At 42.0% G+C, this 20,021-nt stretch overlaps 1 protein-coding gene across 3 annotated transcripts; it reads left to right on the top strand.

The window, feature by feature from the left end:
- Window positions 1–1,835: 1,835 nt before the first annotated feature.
- On the top strand, window positions 1,836–18,944 carry lmtk3 (lemur tyrosine kinase 3). 3 transcript variants are annotated; one of them, XM_049025656.1, is made up of 16 exons: window positions 1,836–2,328; window positions 4,878–5,011; window positions 5,187–5,316; window positions 5,444–5,517; window positions 5,687–5,805; window positions 6,165–6,252; window positions 6,393–6,541; window positions 6,656–6,740; window positions 6,871–6,989; window positions 7,820–7,969; window positions 8,076–15,402; window positions 15,637–15,797; window positions 16,038–16,165; window positions 16,599–16,933; window positions 17,078–17,171; window positions 17,673–18,944. In XM_049025656.1, the coding sequence occupies exons 1-16, from the start codon at window positions 2,241–2,243 to the stop codon at window positions 17,795–17,797; spliced, it is 9,306 nt and encodes a 3,101-aa protein (XP_048881613.1). In that variant the 5' UTR covers window positions 1,836–2,240; the 3' UTR covers window positions 17,798–18,944. The 3 variants fall into 3 exon arrangements, with proteins under 3 accessions (XP_048881613.1, XP_048881612.1, XP_048881614.1); XM_049025655.1 differs by having other exon boundaries at window positions 16,035–16,165; XM_049025657.1 differs by lacking the exon at window positions 4,878–5,011 and adding an exon at window positions 4,352–4,384 and having other exon boundaries at window positions 16,035–16,165.
- The last annotated feature ends 1,077 nt before the right edge of the window (window positions 18,945–20,021 follow it).

The following is a 20,021-nucleotide window of genomic DNA, read 5'->3' as shown; positions in this document are numbered from 1 at the left end:
GACTTAGTGGTTTTGTGGAATTGACCTGCCTGCATATGTAGGTGCGCATACCATTCAGAAGATGCATCCTTGTGTGAGACACACAGTGCCAGAGTGTGGTAATGCAGCTGCAGATCATCTTAGAGCCTGGTGCCGAAAGAAAAACACCCTTCGTGTTATTAAATTGCAGGTATCTTTGCTAAGTTGATGCAAAGCTATAATCCAGCAGGAAAGTAAAATGTGAAATATATGCATGTGTGTCATAAATCACAGTGACAGTTTTGAAATGTCACCATGCATAGTAATACTTTATATTTCAAGTACATCAACACTACATGAGATTGCATTGTAATGCTTAATATAAATTTTGTTAAATACGTACACTTGGTACCGGGTAGGATGCATTTTTGCCTCCAGCCCCACTTTAAGAGTAAATGAGTTGTTTTTATGCGTACCGCTACAGTTCTGAGCTGTTATTTTTGTAACTCTGGCCTTCCTGTTAGCGAGTCTGGCCATTCTTCTCTGACCACTCATCAACAAAGGGTTTTTGGCCACAGAAATGCCATTAACGAGATGCCCCCCCCCCCGTAAACTCTAGACATTTGTGAATGAAAATGCCAGAGACACTCTAGAAAACCACCCTGATCAGGTGTGTTACCTGCTGTAATACCAGGACGGTAAGCGGACCTCTTCATCCTGACTGAGTCTTGTATGTATCCAGTTGCAGCCCAGTGATTGGTTCTTGGGAGGAGGAGCAGGCAGTTTGCATTTAGGAGAAGCTGTACCTAATAAAGTGTTCAATGAGTCCAAAGAACCAGTGGTCAAATTTCAGGCACATGAGTCACAAAAAAAACTGCTAAATTATCTGTGTCATGGGGACCAGCCCCTAAAAGAGGAAGAGTGGTCTAAACTGGCCACCTTTGCTATACAGACATGACAAAAGAAACTGAATCAACGACTCTGTGGTTCAGTCTCAACAAAAACTGTATATCAAGAAATTCGCTAAGTAAGGCTTCAAAGCAGGGCTTCAAGGCTAATGACCAAAGATGCATCAGCTGTAGGGAACACAAAACTTGACTCCTGAGCTGTGCAGCAAATTTAAAGGGCCTCCGACTAGTTGTTGACTTTTCCCTGCATCCAAATTGATTTATGCTTGGAGAAAAGCCAGACGACACCACCTTTGACCCACAATGTCCATCCTATGGAGGTCAGCAGGTGCCATCATGGCCTGTGATGGAATGTGTGGCCATTTTACAGGAGCAGACACACCCTAGTGTGCAAACACTGTCCCTTTGTGATGTGCCCGCATACACACCGCTAGTCCAATTCTAGAATGGTTTCAGGAGCGCCAAGATGAAGTGAAACCGCTTCCGTGGCCTTCCCAGTCTCCAGATCCTTCATGGGAGGTTTCACAGTGCCGACTGTGAAGCTGATTTCCAATGCCTTCGTCCCTCAAAGAACCGGAGGCGTTTCGCCCTGCAGAACGGTCCAGTGTCCTGCTACACACATTTTAGGACTTTGATGGAATTCCAAGAAGGTCTGAAGCAATTCTGAAGGTTCAACGATGATTCTACTCCTTATCATGTCCTTGATGTGAATATATTTTAGTTGTTTACACATTTCATCTGGACTCTCTATATTTGTGTGTAACATTTTGCGAGATTTACAGAACACTAAGTTCACTCAAGATTCTGTATTTGTCACATACACAGTTATACAAGTACAACGTGTAGTGAAATATACCATAGACCAATGTGCCAAGACATAGATAAATTAGCAAAACATACATAGAAATGTGTTTCGCATGTTCACTGACCTATGCACAGAAAAGCACAGACAGGCAGACGGATGGACAGACACGCAGAAAAGATTCGTAATAAGAGCAGCCTGGCCGCGTCTTGCGTAGCGTTCGCGTAGAGCAGAAAGATACACGGTGATGTTCGGTGAAGCGAAACGGTGTAAAGAAACGCCGCCGGAGGTGGTTTATTTTTAAATGCGATTGTCGTCTTGGGTCATGTTTATATGTTAAACGAGAGAACCTGGTAAACCCTCCGACCGCCGCTGAGGGTCCGGACTACACAATAGACCATCTCTCGCAGCGTGTTAATTGCGGATTAAAGAAAAGCAGGCGGAGGAGGGGACAGGAAAAACAGAACAACAAGGGGACGCTTGATCATTACCTAGGCTAGACAAGGAGTGGAGGGCGACATAGGTGACATCGCGACTGTCGCTCGGATGATCGTGCCGTGGATTCTGCGACTATGCGACGACAGTGCTGGGTGATAGTATTAGCGGGGATGATGTCGTACTTCAACCCGGAGAGAGCCCTGGGAGCCCCGCAGAGGGAAGGTGAGCTTTGTCGCTGGGATGGAGTGCATTTATTTGGGGGGAGAAAGAAGGGGGGTAGCCTTATGGAGGTAGGAGGATGGGAATGAAGGAATCGCAATACTACGCTGGTACTGTGAAAATAAAACACTCAAGACTGAAACAAATGTAACCTTGATGGGAATATTTGCCTTCGTAACGGGCGGCCTATTTAAATTAATTGCCTAGGTGCTAATAATTACAATGATAGCGAGAAGGAGTAAACAAATACGATAATGCAGAATAACAATGGCTGAATATACTCCATAAATCTCACCATAGGGGCTTTCCTTAAAAATGCTTATCTTCGATTCGTACACATTTTGAAAATATTCTTTAAAAAAAAAATCTGAATGACACGATTCCTTAGCCCCAAACAGCATCAGCTACCTCCGTCAGCAATAACCTAAATATATGCCTAGGATATAAGGTATGAAGATCAGGCTACGTTAATGGGTAGGCAATGTATGAAAACAAAAATATATAAGAAATGTTGTAAAATAGGAACATCACGTTTAAGGGATATACCAGTCTAGTTTCCTCCATGATTAAAATAATAATTTATATATATAAATATGAATAAGTAAGTGTCAACATTGTGATCCCCCGTGTTTAAGTGCGCGTGATTCTTATTGCTGAATAGTGTTTCGTTTAGCGGCTGATGGGGTCTCCGACAGGCCTGTGTTTATGATCCTGATCCTGTTCATGCGCGTGTCTGTGTACAGGATGCGACGGGGAGAGGGACAGCGCAGCATACTAACAGAGAGCAATAATAAACCCGCCTCACAGCCGAATGCTGATAATGACCGGGCATTTGTTTACGCCTTAAGAGACTATATAAGATACACGCATTTTATATAACAACGGTGCCGTTTAAGGTTTTTTTTAGTTACGTGAGATCTAACAAAAGGTCTGCTTCATTCTAATATGTATGAACAATAATGTTGTTTTTTGTATATAACTGAGTTCGTGGTTATTGAAAATATATCAATATAATAATATTCAATAATAGAATTAATATATATTATATACACATACATCTGATATATATGATATTTGAAATTTAATATATATTTGATTTATATATATGAAATATATAAGAAATGCTTGAGAGAAAATTAATCAGTCCTTTATAAGAAATTGTTTTTAAACACCATCATTAATTATGAGGGAAGAACATTATGATTCACAGATAAGGCAAAAACAAAGCAAAAAAAGATTATAGTAAATATCAAAATATAAAGTAATCAACAGGGCTTGAGTTACCTGCTTCTATGTGTATAATGTGCTGGGCCTTCATTTAATTTATCCCACTCAATAAAACTAATTTTGCCTGTTCAATAACAGCTAGGTCAACGTAAGTGTTCAATAGTCTGTTATTACATGTTTTAAGTGTTTGTTCCTTCTTGGACCAAGCAGTTTATCTTTAGTTTCATTAAACATTCAGCTATTTGAAGTGATTAACAAAGGAAGCATCAGAAAGAGATTTATTCCTGTGATTTTGGGCAAAAGATGACTTTTTGCATCATGAACGTACTTATATGTCATTACGTAGTCTGAAATTTCAAAATGAACACAAACACATGTTTACAGGAGATAGTTATAAATGAACTTATAAATAAATTATAAATTACGTTATACATTAGAAAAAATATATATTCCAAGTTTTGCTGAAGAATAAAACAGCAAATAAACATCTACAACTTCTGAAATAAAATAAAATTAAATAAATAACATGTAGCACTTGACAAGTCAAGACAAGCCTGATCTCTAGACTTTGGGTAGGTTTCAAGATTCCTCACTCAGTACTGATCTAAACAATAAAAAATATTAAATTATAGCCAGTGGCGGCTGTCACAAATGCCAATGAAAGTAAATAAAATATATAAAACGAATCACTTGGCTCCCTTAATACTTTTGGGTTGTGATTTTTCAGGCAGCAGACTGGTAGCCAGTTAGACTTATCAGAGTCTTATAACCACCACCCTCCCCCTTCTCTTTTTCACAGATGGTTCGCTCCACAAAAATCGACCAATTTGAGGTACAATATTAAAAATGCCCACCCCTTCCTTCTCACCTAGTACCTCCCCAGTATAAATAATAATAAATCCTTCAACCCTTTCTCTTAGCAGTTTCTCCGAAATATGCACTCCTTCTTCCCTTCTTTTTCTACCTTACCTTTTTAACTGTTTTTCACAAGGAATATCATCTTTGATATTTCGATCTCTTCCCTTTCCCTATCAAAATACAGCCTTTTCTTTATTGAAACGGTGCTTTCCTCTGTGAGTTTCCAGATGGGTTCATAGAGTTTTCCCTTTGGAAACTACGCTTCCGTGTGCCTCTACAATCCTAACTCCCTTGTAACACCTGTTTTCTGAGCAATTTCTTCGATGATAATCCATGTTCCCTTCAAATGTCTGAGCTGTCCTCTGTCCTGCTGTTTACCCGAACTTAGAGATGGGAAATCCTGATCTCTCTCTGCTTCACTGGTGGGTTATACTGACACTCTTCTACCTTTCCTCTTTCTCTTTCAGTCTCTCTGTCCAGGGGTGCCGCTCTCTTTCCTCCACCCTACGTCATCATTCTCATTTCTTGCTCTGGACTGGTTTCCTTCGTTCTTTTACTCCTGGCCTGCCTTTGCTGCAAACGCGTGGGCGTGGGATTCAATGTAAGTTTCCTGCTGAGTTCCGTGGTGCATGTCCTGCCTGGCGTGTTTCATTGTGCGTACGTCTTTGAAGGAGCACGTGGCACGTCTGCTTCAGCGTGTCTGTTTACGGCGTGACGGGAATGGCGCTGGGGTTGCAAACTTACCTCGCTTCTCCTCCCGCCTCTTCCTTATGCAGGAGTTTGATAATGCTGAGGGTGAGGAGTCTTCAGCGGCCTCCAGCCCCCCCCCTGAAGACAGCCTCTCATCCTGCCCCTCCCTTCCTGAGGTGTACACTCTGCCCCTGCGGGACCGGCCTCTATGCCCAGGTACGCCCCATATCTCATGTCTTTCATTGATTAAGTCGCCGTTATCTTCATGTATGTCACTCACGTGCCTTCCGGTTCCTGTTGAGTTACACTGGAATGATCAGGTTCCCTTTTCCATTGTCCTCAGACTCTGACTCCCAGCGCTTTCGAAGACACACTCTTAATTATCTCCAGGAGATCGGCAGTGGCTGGTTTGGAAAGGTGACAGATGTCCAGTCCATTACAAAATTTGTGTTCAGTGCCAAAAACATGCATGACACATCATGGCTGATCAAAAAATGTTCTGGTCCATTTAGCAAAGTTTGGCTTCATTTGTTATGCAGAATTATTGGTTCTGCTGGAGACTTTATTCCTTAATGGTTTGTCTAAGGTGATCCTGGCCGAGGTCCTATGCGACTGCAGCTCCTCCCAGGCTGTCGTGAAGGAGCTGAGAGTCAGCGCCAGCCCACTGGAGCAGAGGAAGTTCCTGGCTGAATCAGAGCCATACAGGTAAAGTCGACGCAACTCACTCACACCTGTCTATGGAATATATATGGGGAACACATCGAGCTGAATCTCAGATTTGCTGGGCCGGCATGGCTTTTAAGCGCGGTTTTGTTGACGTTCAGATATACTCACTGCGAAGCTGTCTTAACATGACATTTTGCCTGAGTAAATCCTTAGCGATGCTGAAACGGGGAGGCTCTGCTTCTTGACAGCAGTGCTGCTGACCTATTTACTCTGCACGCCTAAGATTATAATTACACATGCAGTGTCTGGCAAGCCCCCTGCCCCCCTCCCCGAGTCGGCTGCCTTCGCTGAGCTATGCAGTTCAGTGCTGTGGGCCGTGGGTGTCTTTTTCCCCACAGAAGCCTCCAGCATCCCAACGTTCTCCAGTGTCTGGGCCAATGCAGTGAGACCATCCCCTTCCTGCTGGTCATGGAGTTCTGTCAGTTGGTAAGAACCCAAATCTACAGTACAATCAGCAAGCAAAAAAAAGGCATACTATTTATTTACACGCTTGTTTTAGGATTTAGCACTCAAATCCTACACATGAATGGCGATAAAGGTGTCTTTTTCTCATTGGTTTGTTTTAGGGTGATTTAAAGAGATATTTACGAGCTCAGAGGAAGTCAGATGGCATGACTCCTGACCTTCTGACAAGGGACCTGCTGACTCTTCAGCGCATGGCATTTGAAATCACATGTGGTCTGTTGCACCTTCATGAAAACAACTACATTCACAGGTACGTTTCTGCAAGAAAATGTTGGATTAGTATCCCCTCCTCTCTGATGGTAAGCCGTGGTGGATGACTGGTATGAGGATAAGTTTAACCAAGGTGTTCCCCCATACCCTGCAGTGATTTAGCTCTGAGGAACTGTCTTCTAACTTCAGACCTGACTGTCAGGATTGGAGACTATGGTCTGTCTCATAACCATTATAAGGTATGACGAATGTGTGATTCGTGACCATTGATCTGCCCTTTGCTTCACAGAACCTGCTCTTGCCGTATATGTGTGCTGAAATGCTCAAACACATTTGTCTGCATCTCGTTTCTCAATGCCATGTTTTTAGGAGGATTACTACTTAACACCAGACAAGCTGTGGATTCCGTTACGATGGATTGCTCCTGAGCTGTTAGAATTTCGTGGAGGGCTAATTGTTACTGACCAGACTAAAACCAGCAATGTGTGGTGAGGACATTATCTTATTGAATATGAATATGAAATTTTATGCATAAATACATACATACATAAATATATACTACCAGTCAAAAGTTTTTGCACACCGCAGGTTTATACCACTTTTCAATTTATTTCATAACCTACAGACTTTTTATTCTTGTTAAGCACTGGAAAAATGAGCGAGTAAATGAAAATATGAAGGAAACTTGTTTTATTTCATTATAACGTGGAAAGAGTATGTAACAGTGCATGTCTGACATGCTATTAACTGGTTATGTGGTCAAATTCTAGACTGTCCTTTAACTTTAAATGCATGGAATGAAAGAGCAGTATATAGTGTTCCTTGTAGAAAGAATGCCTCTAATTTCCTCTGCTGGTATGACTGTTAGAGGAGGTTACTTTGATGAATCAAAGATATGACATTTTCTTGCTAAGGTACTCAAAAGAATTTTAGCAAAGAATTTTGACTGTATTTTTAGTAAATGTTAAGTGAGTAAAATGTAGGAAATCTAAGTATGTGCAAAAACTTTTGACTGGTATGTATATATAACTACACCTTAGCTTTTTTTTAGCCTAAATACTCTTGATTCTGATCACGGAACCCTCTGGAGTCTGAGGCCTCTCACCCAGTTTCATCCTACCCCATGAGGAGGCTTTTGTCACTCTTTAACTTCAGCTTTGCTTCCCTGCCCAGTCTCTTGCTCTCTGCCACCACGTATCCTAATAGCCGTCTTCAGTGTAGCATCAGCAGATGTTATGGTTAGAAGAAATGACACCAAGCAGAGGTCCTGCTCTGAGCCACTCTCTGTCTCTTTCATTCTGCCACTCTGTTTATACAGGTCACTTGGAGTAGTGATTTGGGAGCTGTTTGAATTTGGCTCCCAGCCTCACAGACACCTGAGTGATGAGGAAGTGCTGACATTTGTGATCCGGGAGAAGAAGATCACCTTGGCTCAGCCACGGCTGAAACTCTCTCACGCCGATTACTGGTGTGCCTCATCTGTGAATCAGTTTTTTCTACATTAGCTACATTGTATTTATCACCCATGCTTTTACTCTCTTCTTACCTTATCGTATTTTCATCTACTTATCCAGGTATGAGGTCATGCAGTCTTGCTGGCTTCCCCCATCACAGCGCCCATCGGTGGCGGACATCTTCCTTCTCCTTTCATCCCTGCTGGCAGCAGAAAGAGGGATGACTCGCAGGAGTGTGGGAGAAGACGAAGATGAAGAGGAGGACGAAGAACATGGGGGGAGGGGAAGGAACGGAGAGAATGAAGAATCCTTTGAGAGGCGATGGGACTCCCTTCGTCCGCCGGCATTCCAGGCAGCGGCAAACGAGCGACAGAGAGAAAGAGAGGAGGAATGCTGTAGAGGTGCAAATGGCAACTCATTTCCACTGTTAGACCCTGTGGGAAACATGATTACTCCATCTACTTCTGAACTGGATGACATACTCACAGTCACAGAGACAAGTAAGGGGTTAAACTTTGAGTATTTCTGGGAGAAGGCGCATGGAAGACGAGGATACAAAGCCCTCCCACCTCCACAACACATGCAAACTGCTAATGCTACACACAGACATTCCCTGGACACTCCCACTGTGGTTCCCGTGATCAGTGCTCGCAGTCCTTCTTTAGCCAGCGAGTACTACATTCGCTTGGAGGAACATACTCCGCAGGACAAATCCCCCACTCTTAAAGGAAAGGCACATTCCCTACCTGCTTCAAAAGGCCATGTCTTGAGATCAGACTCTATGTGTCCTGGGGATCTGGAACTTGTGGAAATTCGAAGTAGCACCACAGGAAAAGAGAAAGAGGCATTTAACCCAGAAGATGACTTCAGTAGAGGGGAAACACTGATTCAGACTGTGAGATCAAGTGAGGTTAAAGTTCTGCTGCCCAACACTGGTTTGGTGGAGCTCAGTAGAGAGGGTTGCAGTAGGGTTACAGACTTTGCTGTTGTGGACGTTGGGAATAGAGAGGATGAACCAGAAGCAGATGCAAAAGAAACATTCTCCATATCTCTGGGAGTTCCAGCTCCTTCTCTTCTCAACAAACCTCGTTCTGTATCAACTTCATCTGCCAATCACCTTCAGACACGCCCACTTCCAGCCCCTCCCCTTGGATACCACAGAGCATATGGATCAACCCACTTTTCTAGTTCCTTTCCTACTGGAAGGACAGAAATTATTGCTGAACCATCACTTATGGGAATAAGCTCTTCGAAAACAAACTTCGATCACCTAGGATTCCATCGGCTCCATGAAGCTTTCCCACCTTCCCCCTCCCTTTCTCCTTCCATACCCACTTCCTCTGGTCCCATGTGTCCACCACCTCATTCTCAGCCTCCCCCCCTCCCACCTCATTACAAAGCTCCAAGAGGTCTTTGCAAGAACTATCCAGAAGTTCCTGGAGAAACTTTTTTCTGCCAAATAAACAAAGCCTCAAATGACTCACGGCAAGACCCAGTACCCTGTGATTTCCCTGACAGACGGCCCTTCTTAAGGCGCTCACAGTCACTGGGTAATTCCCAGGAAGACTCGTATCCTCAGTCAACAGACCAAGGATCCTTTTACCAAGACTCATTTTATCCTAAAATCACACGCTCTCAGTCCATGATTCCAGAAATTGAGAGTGAAGGCTCCTCTAGCCCTGTGTATTCAGATGAAGATGATTCTCCATTTTCTTCCCCCAACAAGCTGCATTGTGGGACTCCTACTCAGCATTTAAGACCGTCAGATGACACGGATCCTGCCACCAAAGAACTCTTTTCTAGAGGAATGAGAAGAACACAGTCGCGCCTCGACACCATTCTGCCGGCTATCTGGAAGGAAGATGCAGAGCTACAGAAGGAGGGAGCATCCACAGCCAAAAAGTCCCCAATGCACTTGTTTCTGACTGAGATCTCCAATGTTAATGAATCTAAAGATGGAAAATTGGAGGAGGGTTCATGGGATTTGGAAGGTGGACTAAAGAGTGAACTTCAGCCAGAGGGCGATGCAGCAGATGATTTCATCCTACCTGCAGAAGGGACACGTCACTCCCACTCACCGATGACAGAGTCAGCCTCTGTGGGACAAATTAAGTGTCCAGAAGAGACACAAACAGGCAAAGATTATGTCGTCAGAAAGGGATCTATTCAAAGGGAATTATTCCTTACTGAAATTGACACAGGGAAGATCGATACAGATAGAAGCACAGCTGTGGATGCAGACTCATTCCAGGATGTGCAGCCTGACTGGGATTCAAAATCCTGCCCTGCCACGCATTCTTCTAATCTTCCTACCTACACAGAAGTAGACGAAGCTTTCCCCAGAGAGATGAAAAGGTCTTGTTCCTTGATCTCGGAAATAAACCCAGACAGAGAAATCTCTGAGCTCCATAACAAGGAAATGAACAGAGAAGCTGTTCTGGGGGTCATTCAGTCAGCTGAGACATTTTTGACAGAGATTATGACCAAAAAAGATGGATCAGTATGTGCTTCTGCGGAAAAAGACTTTTCTCCGGAAACCTGCGATCCTCTTTCACCCGAATATGAATCAATATGTATAGTTCCTGGTTCATCACAGACCATCATTTATCAGTCAGAAAAACCAGCAAGTGCTGCAGATCAGCGCTCTGCAAATGCAACCGAAGCTATTTATGCACAAGTGACAAAGCGTTCAAAGAGGCCCGAGATTAAAGTTACAATACGGCCTGAAATTCCAGTACTGCAAATAGGATCTGACAAAGTGACAGCAGAAACCCAACAACTGGAACAAAGAAGTTGCACCCCTGAAGGAACTGCCACCATTTTTCCTTCTGGGAATTCACAAGTTGCTGCCATGTCCAACTTAGCATCTCACCATAAAACTCAATCACCATGCAATTCTGATTCTCGTGCTCAAACTGATGGTTTTGTCTTCTCAGAAATAATGCCAAAGAATGGCCTTCTGCTAGAACAGATGACTCCTGGAATGAAAGAATATTTAGCACATGGCAAAACCAGCCCTTCAGGGTCAGAAGAAAACGAAACAAACGCCGAGGTGAAATCCAGACAAACTGAGCAAGTACAGGAAGTATCTGTAGACTGTCCTGATATCTCTTCCACTTTACGGCAAGAATTAAAATCTCAGCAGATAGTGGACTTTCTGGGAGAATCAGAATCAGTCAAGTCTCAACAAAAAGTCTGTGAAGATTCCACAAATGCAGAGGTTGTAAATTATGTTGATTCTAGTGACTGTCTTCCCACATCAGGGACTGACTGTGATAGAAACATCCATGCAGAAAAGGAGAGTGGTGGAGATCAAATTGAGATGTGCATAACTGGACCTCACAAGGAAACTCTAAGAGTGGAAGACAATATTTTGCACAGCCTAACAGATACACTACAGCTGCATCTGAGTAATTGCAAACAGACTGTAAAAAGTCACGATTCCCCATTCTATATGGACGCTTCAATTACCAGCTTGAAATCAAATGATCCTGACATTTTAAATGAAGCAAAGTTTCTATCACGAGACTCGAATGAATCAGATTTGGGTAGAGATGTGGACGTGTTCTCAGTAGACACAGATATAATGGACAATTTGAAACCCGTCTCACAAAAAGGAAATGCTGTCAGTTGTCCAGAAGCAGAATGTGAGATCATGAGTGAGCATCATCGTTCATTGCCACATGTGGCTTCGTTGCCCTTAGTCTGGGACCCAGTGTCCGATCCCTCTCTTTCTGTAAATACTCCGACAGATTCTGCCATGTCACCGTTGACGTCAAGCTCTTTGGATTGCCTGACACCAGGTGATCCTTGGGGTGGGGGAGGCGCTGGAGGCTGGAGAGCACTGGGAACTGAGACTCCTCACAGGGACTCTGCTTATTTCTCTGACAGTGACTGGGAAGCAGAAGGTGTGGGTAGAAGAGGTGGAGATGGGATTATTCTGTCTCGACCTAGCAGTAGTCGAGGTGGAGAAAGGGGGACGCTGATGGATATAGAAGAGAAGATGGAGGCAGAAGAGGAAGGCGAACCATGGCGGAACGGCTCTAAAGCTGAGCTGAATGAAACTGAGAGGGAGGCGGATAGAATTTATAATCAAAAGTTTGGGATGGAGAGAGAGATGCAGAAGGAGAAACAAAGTAGCTTGGTGCAGATAATGGCGATTTCAGAAAGTGCTGAACAGAAGGAATGTGCCCATGATGGCAGTAATGGATCTCATCTAAAGGAATTTACGGGTCTTGACATTAATTTTACAGAGGAGATAAGTGACAAACCAAGCTGGACAAAGACGAGTGACCTGGGAGTACTTAATTGTCATGCATCACCATCTAAAGCGTGTGCTAGTGAAGAAAATACTGAATTTATAGCTAAATTCTTCTCAACTTTAGACAGTGAATCACTGAAAACTTTCCCATGCGGAGATGGACCTGATCCAGTTTCTCTTGGAGACACTAAGGAGATAAGCTCTAAAGCTCCAGTAAATAAAGATTTTATATCAGTATCTGATACAATTCCTGAAAGGGAGAGTTTAAAAGAAATCAGTGATGCTCGGTTGTACCCACAGATGTGGGGAAATGAGCCAAAATCAAAACAGGGTGTCCTAGATTCTGAGTCATATTTGAAATTTGCAGAGAAAAAAGACAAGAAGGATTCATTGACCGAATATACTGTTGATGGAGAGTCTAGATTAAGTAAGTTCTACAGTGTTCCTACTAATGCCATAGTACCAAAGGACCAAGTGCTGGACTCCAGCTATAGGGAGTATGCAGACAAAACAAATGTACATTTGACTCAGTGTTACTGGGAAGAGGGAAGTGTTGAAACCCCAGGAAGACTAAACTGTGAGTTAGAAATTGGGCACACAGATGCCAATGAACTTGGCCTGAGGAATCTTTGTTACTCTGAAGACAGTGACGATGAAAGAGCAAAAGCAAAATCAGATACTGAGAAACAGTTAGCGGTTGGGGAACTGATCTTCACAGCTAAGGAAAACCTGAGAGATAACAGGCAGGGTGATACGGGGCCGAAAGAACCAGCAAACAGGGTTCCGGAAAGCATCTATTTCCTTAGAGATGTTAATATCGAGTCTAAGGGGTTGGATCTAAAAACCAAGGAACTGTGGGATGCCATGGAGGATCATGAAGAGAGCAGTGGAGTGACGGTTACGGGGGAGTTGGATTGTTATCGATTCCAACAAGGAAACCTACATCTATGGCCAGTGGAAAATGACCAGTGGGCCTTAGCGGAGACCCAAAACTCAGAGGCTGAATTAGGCAGTGAGCTCCTTCCAGGGGTTAGCAAGGAGGCGTGGGTTAGCAGAAATAAAGAAATTAGAGGACATAGTTTTTGGGAGGTAGATAAGAACGATCAGTTTGCAAAGAGTGAGCCTCACCCTGCCAGTCTGGAAAATGAGGAAGCAGTGAAAGATGAGCGGCAAGGATGGAGAAACTCAGAAACGCAGTGCCTACCTAAAAAAAATGTTGGGCTCCTAACAGATCAAAAACAACCTGCTAATGCAATAATAGATATACAACAAGAAGAAAATGTTGAAAATCCAGAAATAAATTCTGGACAACAGGATATCACAGATGAATGTCCTATTTTAGAAGTGGAAAACTTGGAAAACCCAGAACAAGAGACACTGCTAGACGTGAAGAGAGACTGTAGTATACATATGGATATAAACAGGGATTTGGAAGTAGGTAATACCGGCGTTAACTTATCCTTACAGAAGAATCAAGGGCTAGACCTTACTGAAGAGAATTATAACTTCAATAGCTGTTTACTGGTTGAAGAAAAAAAGCAAGACGTAGACACTGTTGGGTTACAGAATAGTCTTGGACTTCCTGATTCATTCATGACTCACAAAGGAACAAAAAACAGGCAATGCTCTCAAATAACTCATTACCAAGTAAACAGAGATCAAACAAAAGATGCCAGCAAGAACTATGAGGCTGTAATGACAAGAGAAAATGCACTGGATATGCGTAGTAAAGATAAACTTTTGGACTTGGAAGATCAACTTCTGCATATGCCAGAAAACATGCATACAAGCTCATCCATTTTTAGTGGGAGTTTACTTCAGCAAAATGTCTCACATTTGGGAGATAATGGTCTTAAAACAGACAAAAGTGCTCCTGGCCTAATTTTGCAGGATTTGTTGTCTGTGAAGCCTGTAGAGGACAAATCCACTGAAAATTTTGGTGACAGCAAAACCCCAAAGGTTGACCATCCAAATTATCCACAAAGTCTGGAGCTAGGATCCTCCTTGGCCAGTAATCAGTCAGACGTTCCAGCAAGCATAACAGAATCCCAGGCTAAGCAGCAAAAGAATATGTCCCAGATGTTAGATAAAATTTCTGTTCCTGATTGCATGATCATCCAGAATCTGACAGATACTCCTCGCCCACAAACTGAAATGACTTCCCAGTCAACAACTGTACCAGAAAACCAAACAGAGAATCAACAATCCATGAGTACGGAATGTACCGTAGATGATGAGAAGGGTCCACAGCCTTTTAGCTCAAGTGTTGATTTTTCCGGTGCTGCAAAAAAACAGTATTCCGGAATGTCTGAAGAAACTGGTACTAATCAGTCAAACCAGTTAACTGTTCAAAACACAGCCCAAAATTCAAGCAATTCAGTTCTGGTTGACAAATTAGTGACAAGCACAAGTATGGCAACAGACTACCAGTCTGACATGAATCTCAGCCATCCTTCAGGTTTGAACCCTAAAGAGTGTACACTTCCTCAGCAGTCCGCTTCCAGTTCTTTCAGAGGAATATCTACACATCTGGAGTCCTCAACAAAGCATTTAGACCAAGACACTCAACCTGCATTACCTGAGCTTTTCTCCCTCCCATTCTGCGGTACGGATCAAGATAGCAAAATTTCTCCATCCCCAAAGATCTCCCCCCAAGCATTCTCCCAGTGCTCACTCAGTTCAATCCCTGAGTTATTGATCTCCGAGTGGAAAGACTTGGATGAAGAGCCTTTGGAAGACTTTGAGAAACTGGAACAGCTTTGTTGTATATCAGGTGATGAAGAAAGCCTTGGTGACCTCTTCTTAGGGAACTTAGAACTATTGGAGTCCCTCAAAAAGACTCCAGAGAAAAAATCCAAGGATTTTGTCGACAAAGATGATGACAACAAGATGATTAATTCTTTAAAAGAAGAAGACCGCTTGAAACTAAGAAGAGAAGTTGATGTAGACACTGAAAGTTTAACGCCTACATCAAAAAGGCCTGAAAAGTGTCTAAGGTCCAGTTTGTATCAGCCTGAATCAAATCAGATTGTTTCAGATTCTCTGTCTATGTCTGAGTCTTCTTTTGGACATAAGAAATGTGGTCCAGTAGGTCCTTCACTGGTCTCACCAAGTACTGCAGCCGAAAATACCAAGGGACCAAGTCAATTGTCAAAGATGCCAACAAAGAATGGTTTAATGATGCAGGTATAAATCATTACATTTTGTTGATTAAAATATTAAACACAATGTTCAATAAAACATCCTCCGAATTCCTTAGATATAGTTACATGGAACATTCATATGAAATGATATATTGTTGCATGAATAGCATCATGGCAGTCCAACATGTTGGTGTGTTGTGTTCTTGACAGGGGGAAGAATAGTAACCCTGTCCCCCCCACCCCACCCCCATCTGCTTTCCATCTCCATGTGCTTTAGGTGTGTGAGGAGAGGCTGCAGTTCTCCCTCAGCGAGAATGTCAAAAGAAACATATTATGTGGACCAACAGTGAGTGAGGCGGTCATTCTTCGTCCCTGGGGAGAACCGACAGATGAAACCGACACCAAAATGAGAGAAAAAGACGGCGAAGATAGTGACCAGTAAGATGTTTGGATTTATGGTGTTCAACGTGACAGCTTGTGTTGCAAGAGTTTGTTCATCTTCTTGTTCTGCATCAGATCTAGTTGGAACATGAGCAAATAATTTTAATAGGTTGTTTGAATTCTTCCATTTATCCCTGTCATTAACTGTTTTATTGCATTCACAGAAATACAAGTAAATGCAGAAACACACGTGCACTTTTTTCAGTTGTACATTTTAATATCTTTTTTTATTAGCAGCAGTAAGTCCCAACTATCAGGCCAGCCTGGGATCTCAATCGATTCGTCAGTGGCCAGCAGTGGGTCATTCACTGTGATTGGGCAGGAGGTCACACCACCTTTGGCTGTGACAAATCAAGCAATGAAAGGTACCTTCAAGGCACATACATTGAAACTGACTTTACGTGTATATCTAGATGCTCAATAGCTAATAGTTTTATGATCTGCAGGTTTTTTTCCCTCTAAGAGCACCTTAAAGCTAGATACTAGTTTGTCCATATGTAAACTAAGTTAATGGATCAAACACAAATTTATTGACTTAGCTATTGTTTTTAATTACTAGTTTACACCTGCACAGGACTGCTAGGGTTGGCTGCCTGTATTTTCTAATGGACTCTTTCAGTTATATTCCTATGTTACATTGTTACAGTTTTAATTGTTCCACATTTTCAATGCTAGGGGTGGAAAAATCCTACAACACAGTGTGGTTGTAATGTCCTTATGACCTTTTTTTTTTAAAAAAAAAAAAAAGGGTGATACGAAAAGAAGAATTTTCACTTTATCTTTCACCTTCCTCCCCAGCCAAACTGGCTCGCCTGTCTCTCTCCCTGCCCCCCCTTGCACTCTCACTCCCCCTCTCCACAAACAGGGTGGGATTTTGGGAAACGGGAACGGGAACGAGCAGAGAGAAAAGTGGGCGGAAACGGGGTGCATCAACTGGAAGTGACCCTGATGATGAGGAGGACGAGGACCCAGATGAGGCCGGGAGGGTGATTGTCGTCACAGAGACAGATGTTGACAGGAGAGCGGGCTTGAGGAGCTTGCTGAAGTCACCACGAGAACCGATGGATAAAGAGAGAGAGCGAGCAAGAAACGTTTCCTTTTTCGATGATGTCACCATCTATCTGTTTGATCAGGTTGATATTTTGCATCATCTGATTAAAATTCACACAGTGCCAGACTGTTTGCCGTGGATGGTCTCCATTATGCATTGTTCAGTCTGTTCTGAAATGAATGCTTGCATAACAGACTTTGACTGTCTTGTTCTGTTATTATGACAGGAAACTCCAACCAATGAGCTGAGCACAGGCTCTGAGTCCAACAGTCCTTCAATGTCTCATGTGTCAGGTGGTGCCCAGAACTCTGAGGTGTCAGGTAAGCAATACAGAGAGCAGTATAGTAAGTTATACATTTTCTCTTTTGCAATTTAGTTATATATTCTCACAAGCTATCTGCAGACTTACACAGTCCTTGCATTTGTCTGAGTTTGGCAGATTATTTCAGAACTAGTTTTCCAATGGGTAGGCAAAGAAAATCTAAGAAGAATAGCTAAGTTAAACAAAAGCAAGAATGATTTAAAAGTGAATTCAAAGCTACTGCTGGGAATAAAGTGAATCTTTGACCCATTTATTTTTAGCTTGATTCTAAATGTTCATTCTTGTGTTTCAATAGAGTCTGAGTTTATTTTTAACTCAGAACGCAGATAAATAAGAAGTGAAAACTTGTCCTTATAATAATGCTACTTTTTCATTTCTGAATTATAATTTTAGCTTAATACTGCCCTGAACTTACCTGTGTTCTTCCGTCCAAATCTGTATCTCAGCTGTATTTAAAATATAATCTCATCCCTCCCATCATGCATTGCTTCCCGGTTAGGAGCGAGTGCTCTGGAGTCCAGAGAAAGTGCTGACCTGTCAATCAACGGCAGGGTGCCAGCGACTCATCCTATGACGTCGTCCCGCTTCACTGTCAGCCCCGCCCATGATCCTCACTTAGTCTGATGTGTTTTTCTATTTTGCCTCAGCTGAGTTCTTGACAAGACGTATTGGACAATGTCTAAAGGTATTTCTCCTGTCAACATCTGATAACATAATTCCAGTCAAGAAATAAAAAGGTTTAGCCATCCTAGAAATTTGTAACGAGCTAGATTTGCTCAAAAACGACCTTGCTGCTTTGTCCTCAGTACAAAGTATCATGTGAAATGGATAACTGCCATTTTGTGGGAGTCTTTTTCTGTGGCCACTCACCTTTTTATTCTAAACTGTCTTTGCCCTGTACTCCCCTACAGGAGGCACTTTGCTTCGTATGTACAGGCTTAAATTGAAGTTATATATTGTTAAAAAAAAAAAAAAAAGTTAATCAAATGCGTGTAAGTACACCTGGGGATGAACCCCAGTGGAGCATTTTGAGTGAACTCATTCAGCATTTGTATTTTTAATAAATGTCGTGAATTTATCACATGTATACAAAGTCATTTTTGCGTTGCGTTAATTTTTTTAATTACTGTTAGGAAGCATGATTCTCTTTGCAGTCTTATTTTATACATTGTTCCACAACGTCAGGTTTGCATCACATTTCTTTACTCATTTATATGTTTGTATTGTTGTGATATTGTCATGATAGAAGTTCTTACTCATTTGTTATAAAAAAATAACTTGGGACTTTATGCACCTACTAATGAACATATTTCTTGGTATATTTCTCTTTCCAACAAATAATAGAGCAAAATATTTTTGCAAGCCCATTAAATGCCAGAATATTTGGTCTTATTTTATCTTTCTGTATTCCTCTTTGTATTTTCTACTTATATGTTGCTTTTTATTTGCTGTTTGTTTTATAAAGATAAGTTACCTTTGTCTTAGTTATATTTTCAGGAAGGAATGTAGCTCAAAACAGGAAAGAATAAGATTCTGACTAACAGAAATGTCTATTGGTAGTTGTATTTATTTGTTATTATTACATATTACTATCCAGTCAGCAGCCCATGTTGGATGAGTACATTTAGTTGTTTCATGATTTACCAATTTAAACTTCTACTGTTTAATTCAGGGGCTTCATGATCTACTGTATAAAAAAATGTGAGGGGAAAAAAACATGGAAAAAACTGTGAAACATTTGTTGGATGCGAATAAATTGTACTGTCTTCTACTCACTATTGTACAGTTTTATTTGCATGTGAAATACTGACCTGGGAATACCTGTATTTCTTCATTATTTTTATGTGGGCAGCAGGGTGACCTCACACCTCCAGGACTGGGAGTTTGAATCCATCCCCAGTTCTCGGTGTGTGGAGTTTGCACACACATTCACATACACGTTTGCATATTTACTGCGTATTTGCATTAGTTATCTCTCATCATCCTAATGTCAGGCAAAATGGGGTCTCCAACATTGCCCATAGTGTGTGATTATCTGAGTGTGGGCATCCTGTCTAGGGTGATCCTCTGCATTGTAGCCTACAATTCTTGGTATAGGGGCACTACAACCATGTCTTAGGAAAGTAGGATGGCTGAGGGATATATCTTGTTAATCTTGCAAATCATTAAATTCAATAAATTCAATTTGGAAAAATTCTGGAAGTTTTGGAGAATGTTAGACATTGCACTCATTAGTCTAACACTCTTTCTGTCATGGCTGGTCTGTCTTCAGTGAATTCTAGCAATGCTGAACAAACATGCTTTTGATGTCTGGCCTCCTATTTTTGACAGTTGTCATAATGTATATCCTAGCTTAGTTTTCTTCAGTTTCACTACAGCTTATTATTTATTGTACATCAACACTGTTAATCAACATAGGTTTCTTCCCCGTTTAAACACTGGGTGACGTATAATAAAAATAGCATGATGTATACTAATGGTGTGACGTTCATCAATGATTTGTTTGTGGGGAACTAGTCCCTTACAGGAACTAGTCACTCATGTTCACTTCCCTGCACAGATTCCTTGTTTTCATTCTTCCACATCCTCAGAAAAAAGAACTGTGAACGAGACTCCCTCTCTCAATGACTTGAGTGAGTGAGTGAGTGAGTGAGTGAGTGAGTGAGTGAGTGGAGAAACTCAAACTATCTCCAGGGTGTTTCTCCAGGTTTGCCAACTGTCACACATCTGGCGTGACACACACGCTTTCAGACTCTCACGCTCATGCAAGAAATTGTCATAACTGAAATGCATCTACTGGTGATCTCCTGTATGCTGCAAATGGATTTTAGAGATGCAACATTTTCAA

This window comes from Brienomyrus brachyistius, chromosome 9 (assembly GCF_023856365.1).
Source record: "Brienomyrus brachyistius isolate T26 chromosome 9, BBRACH_0.4, whole genome shotgun sequence".
NCBI lineage: Eukaryota > Metazoa > Chordata > Actinopteri > Osteoglossiformes > Mormyridae > Brienomyrus > Brienomyrus brachyistius.
Note: the sequence above shows the minus strand (reverse complement) of the source record. Positions and strands in the feature narration are given on the sequence as shown.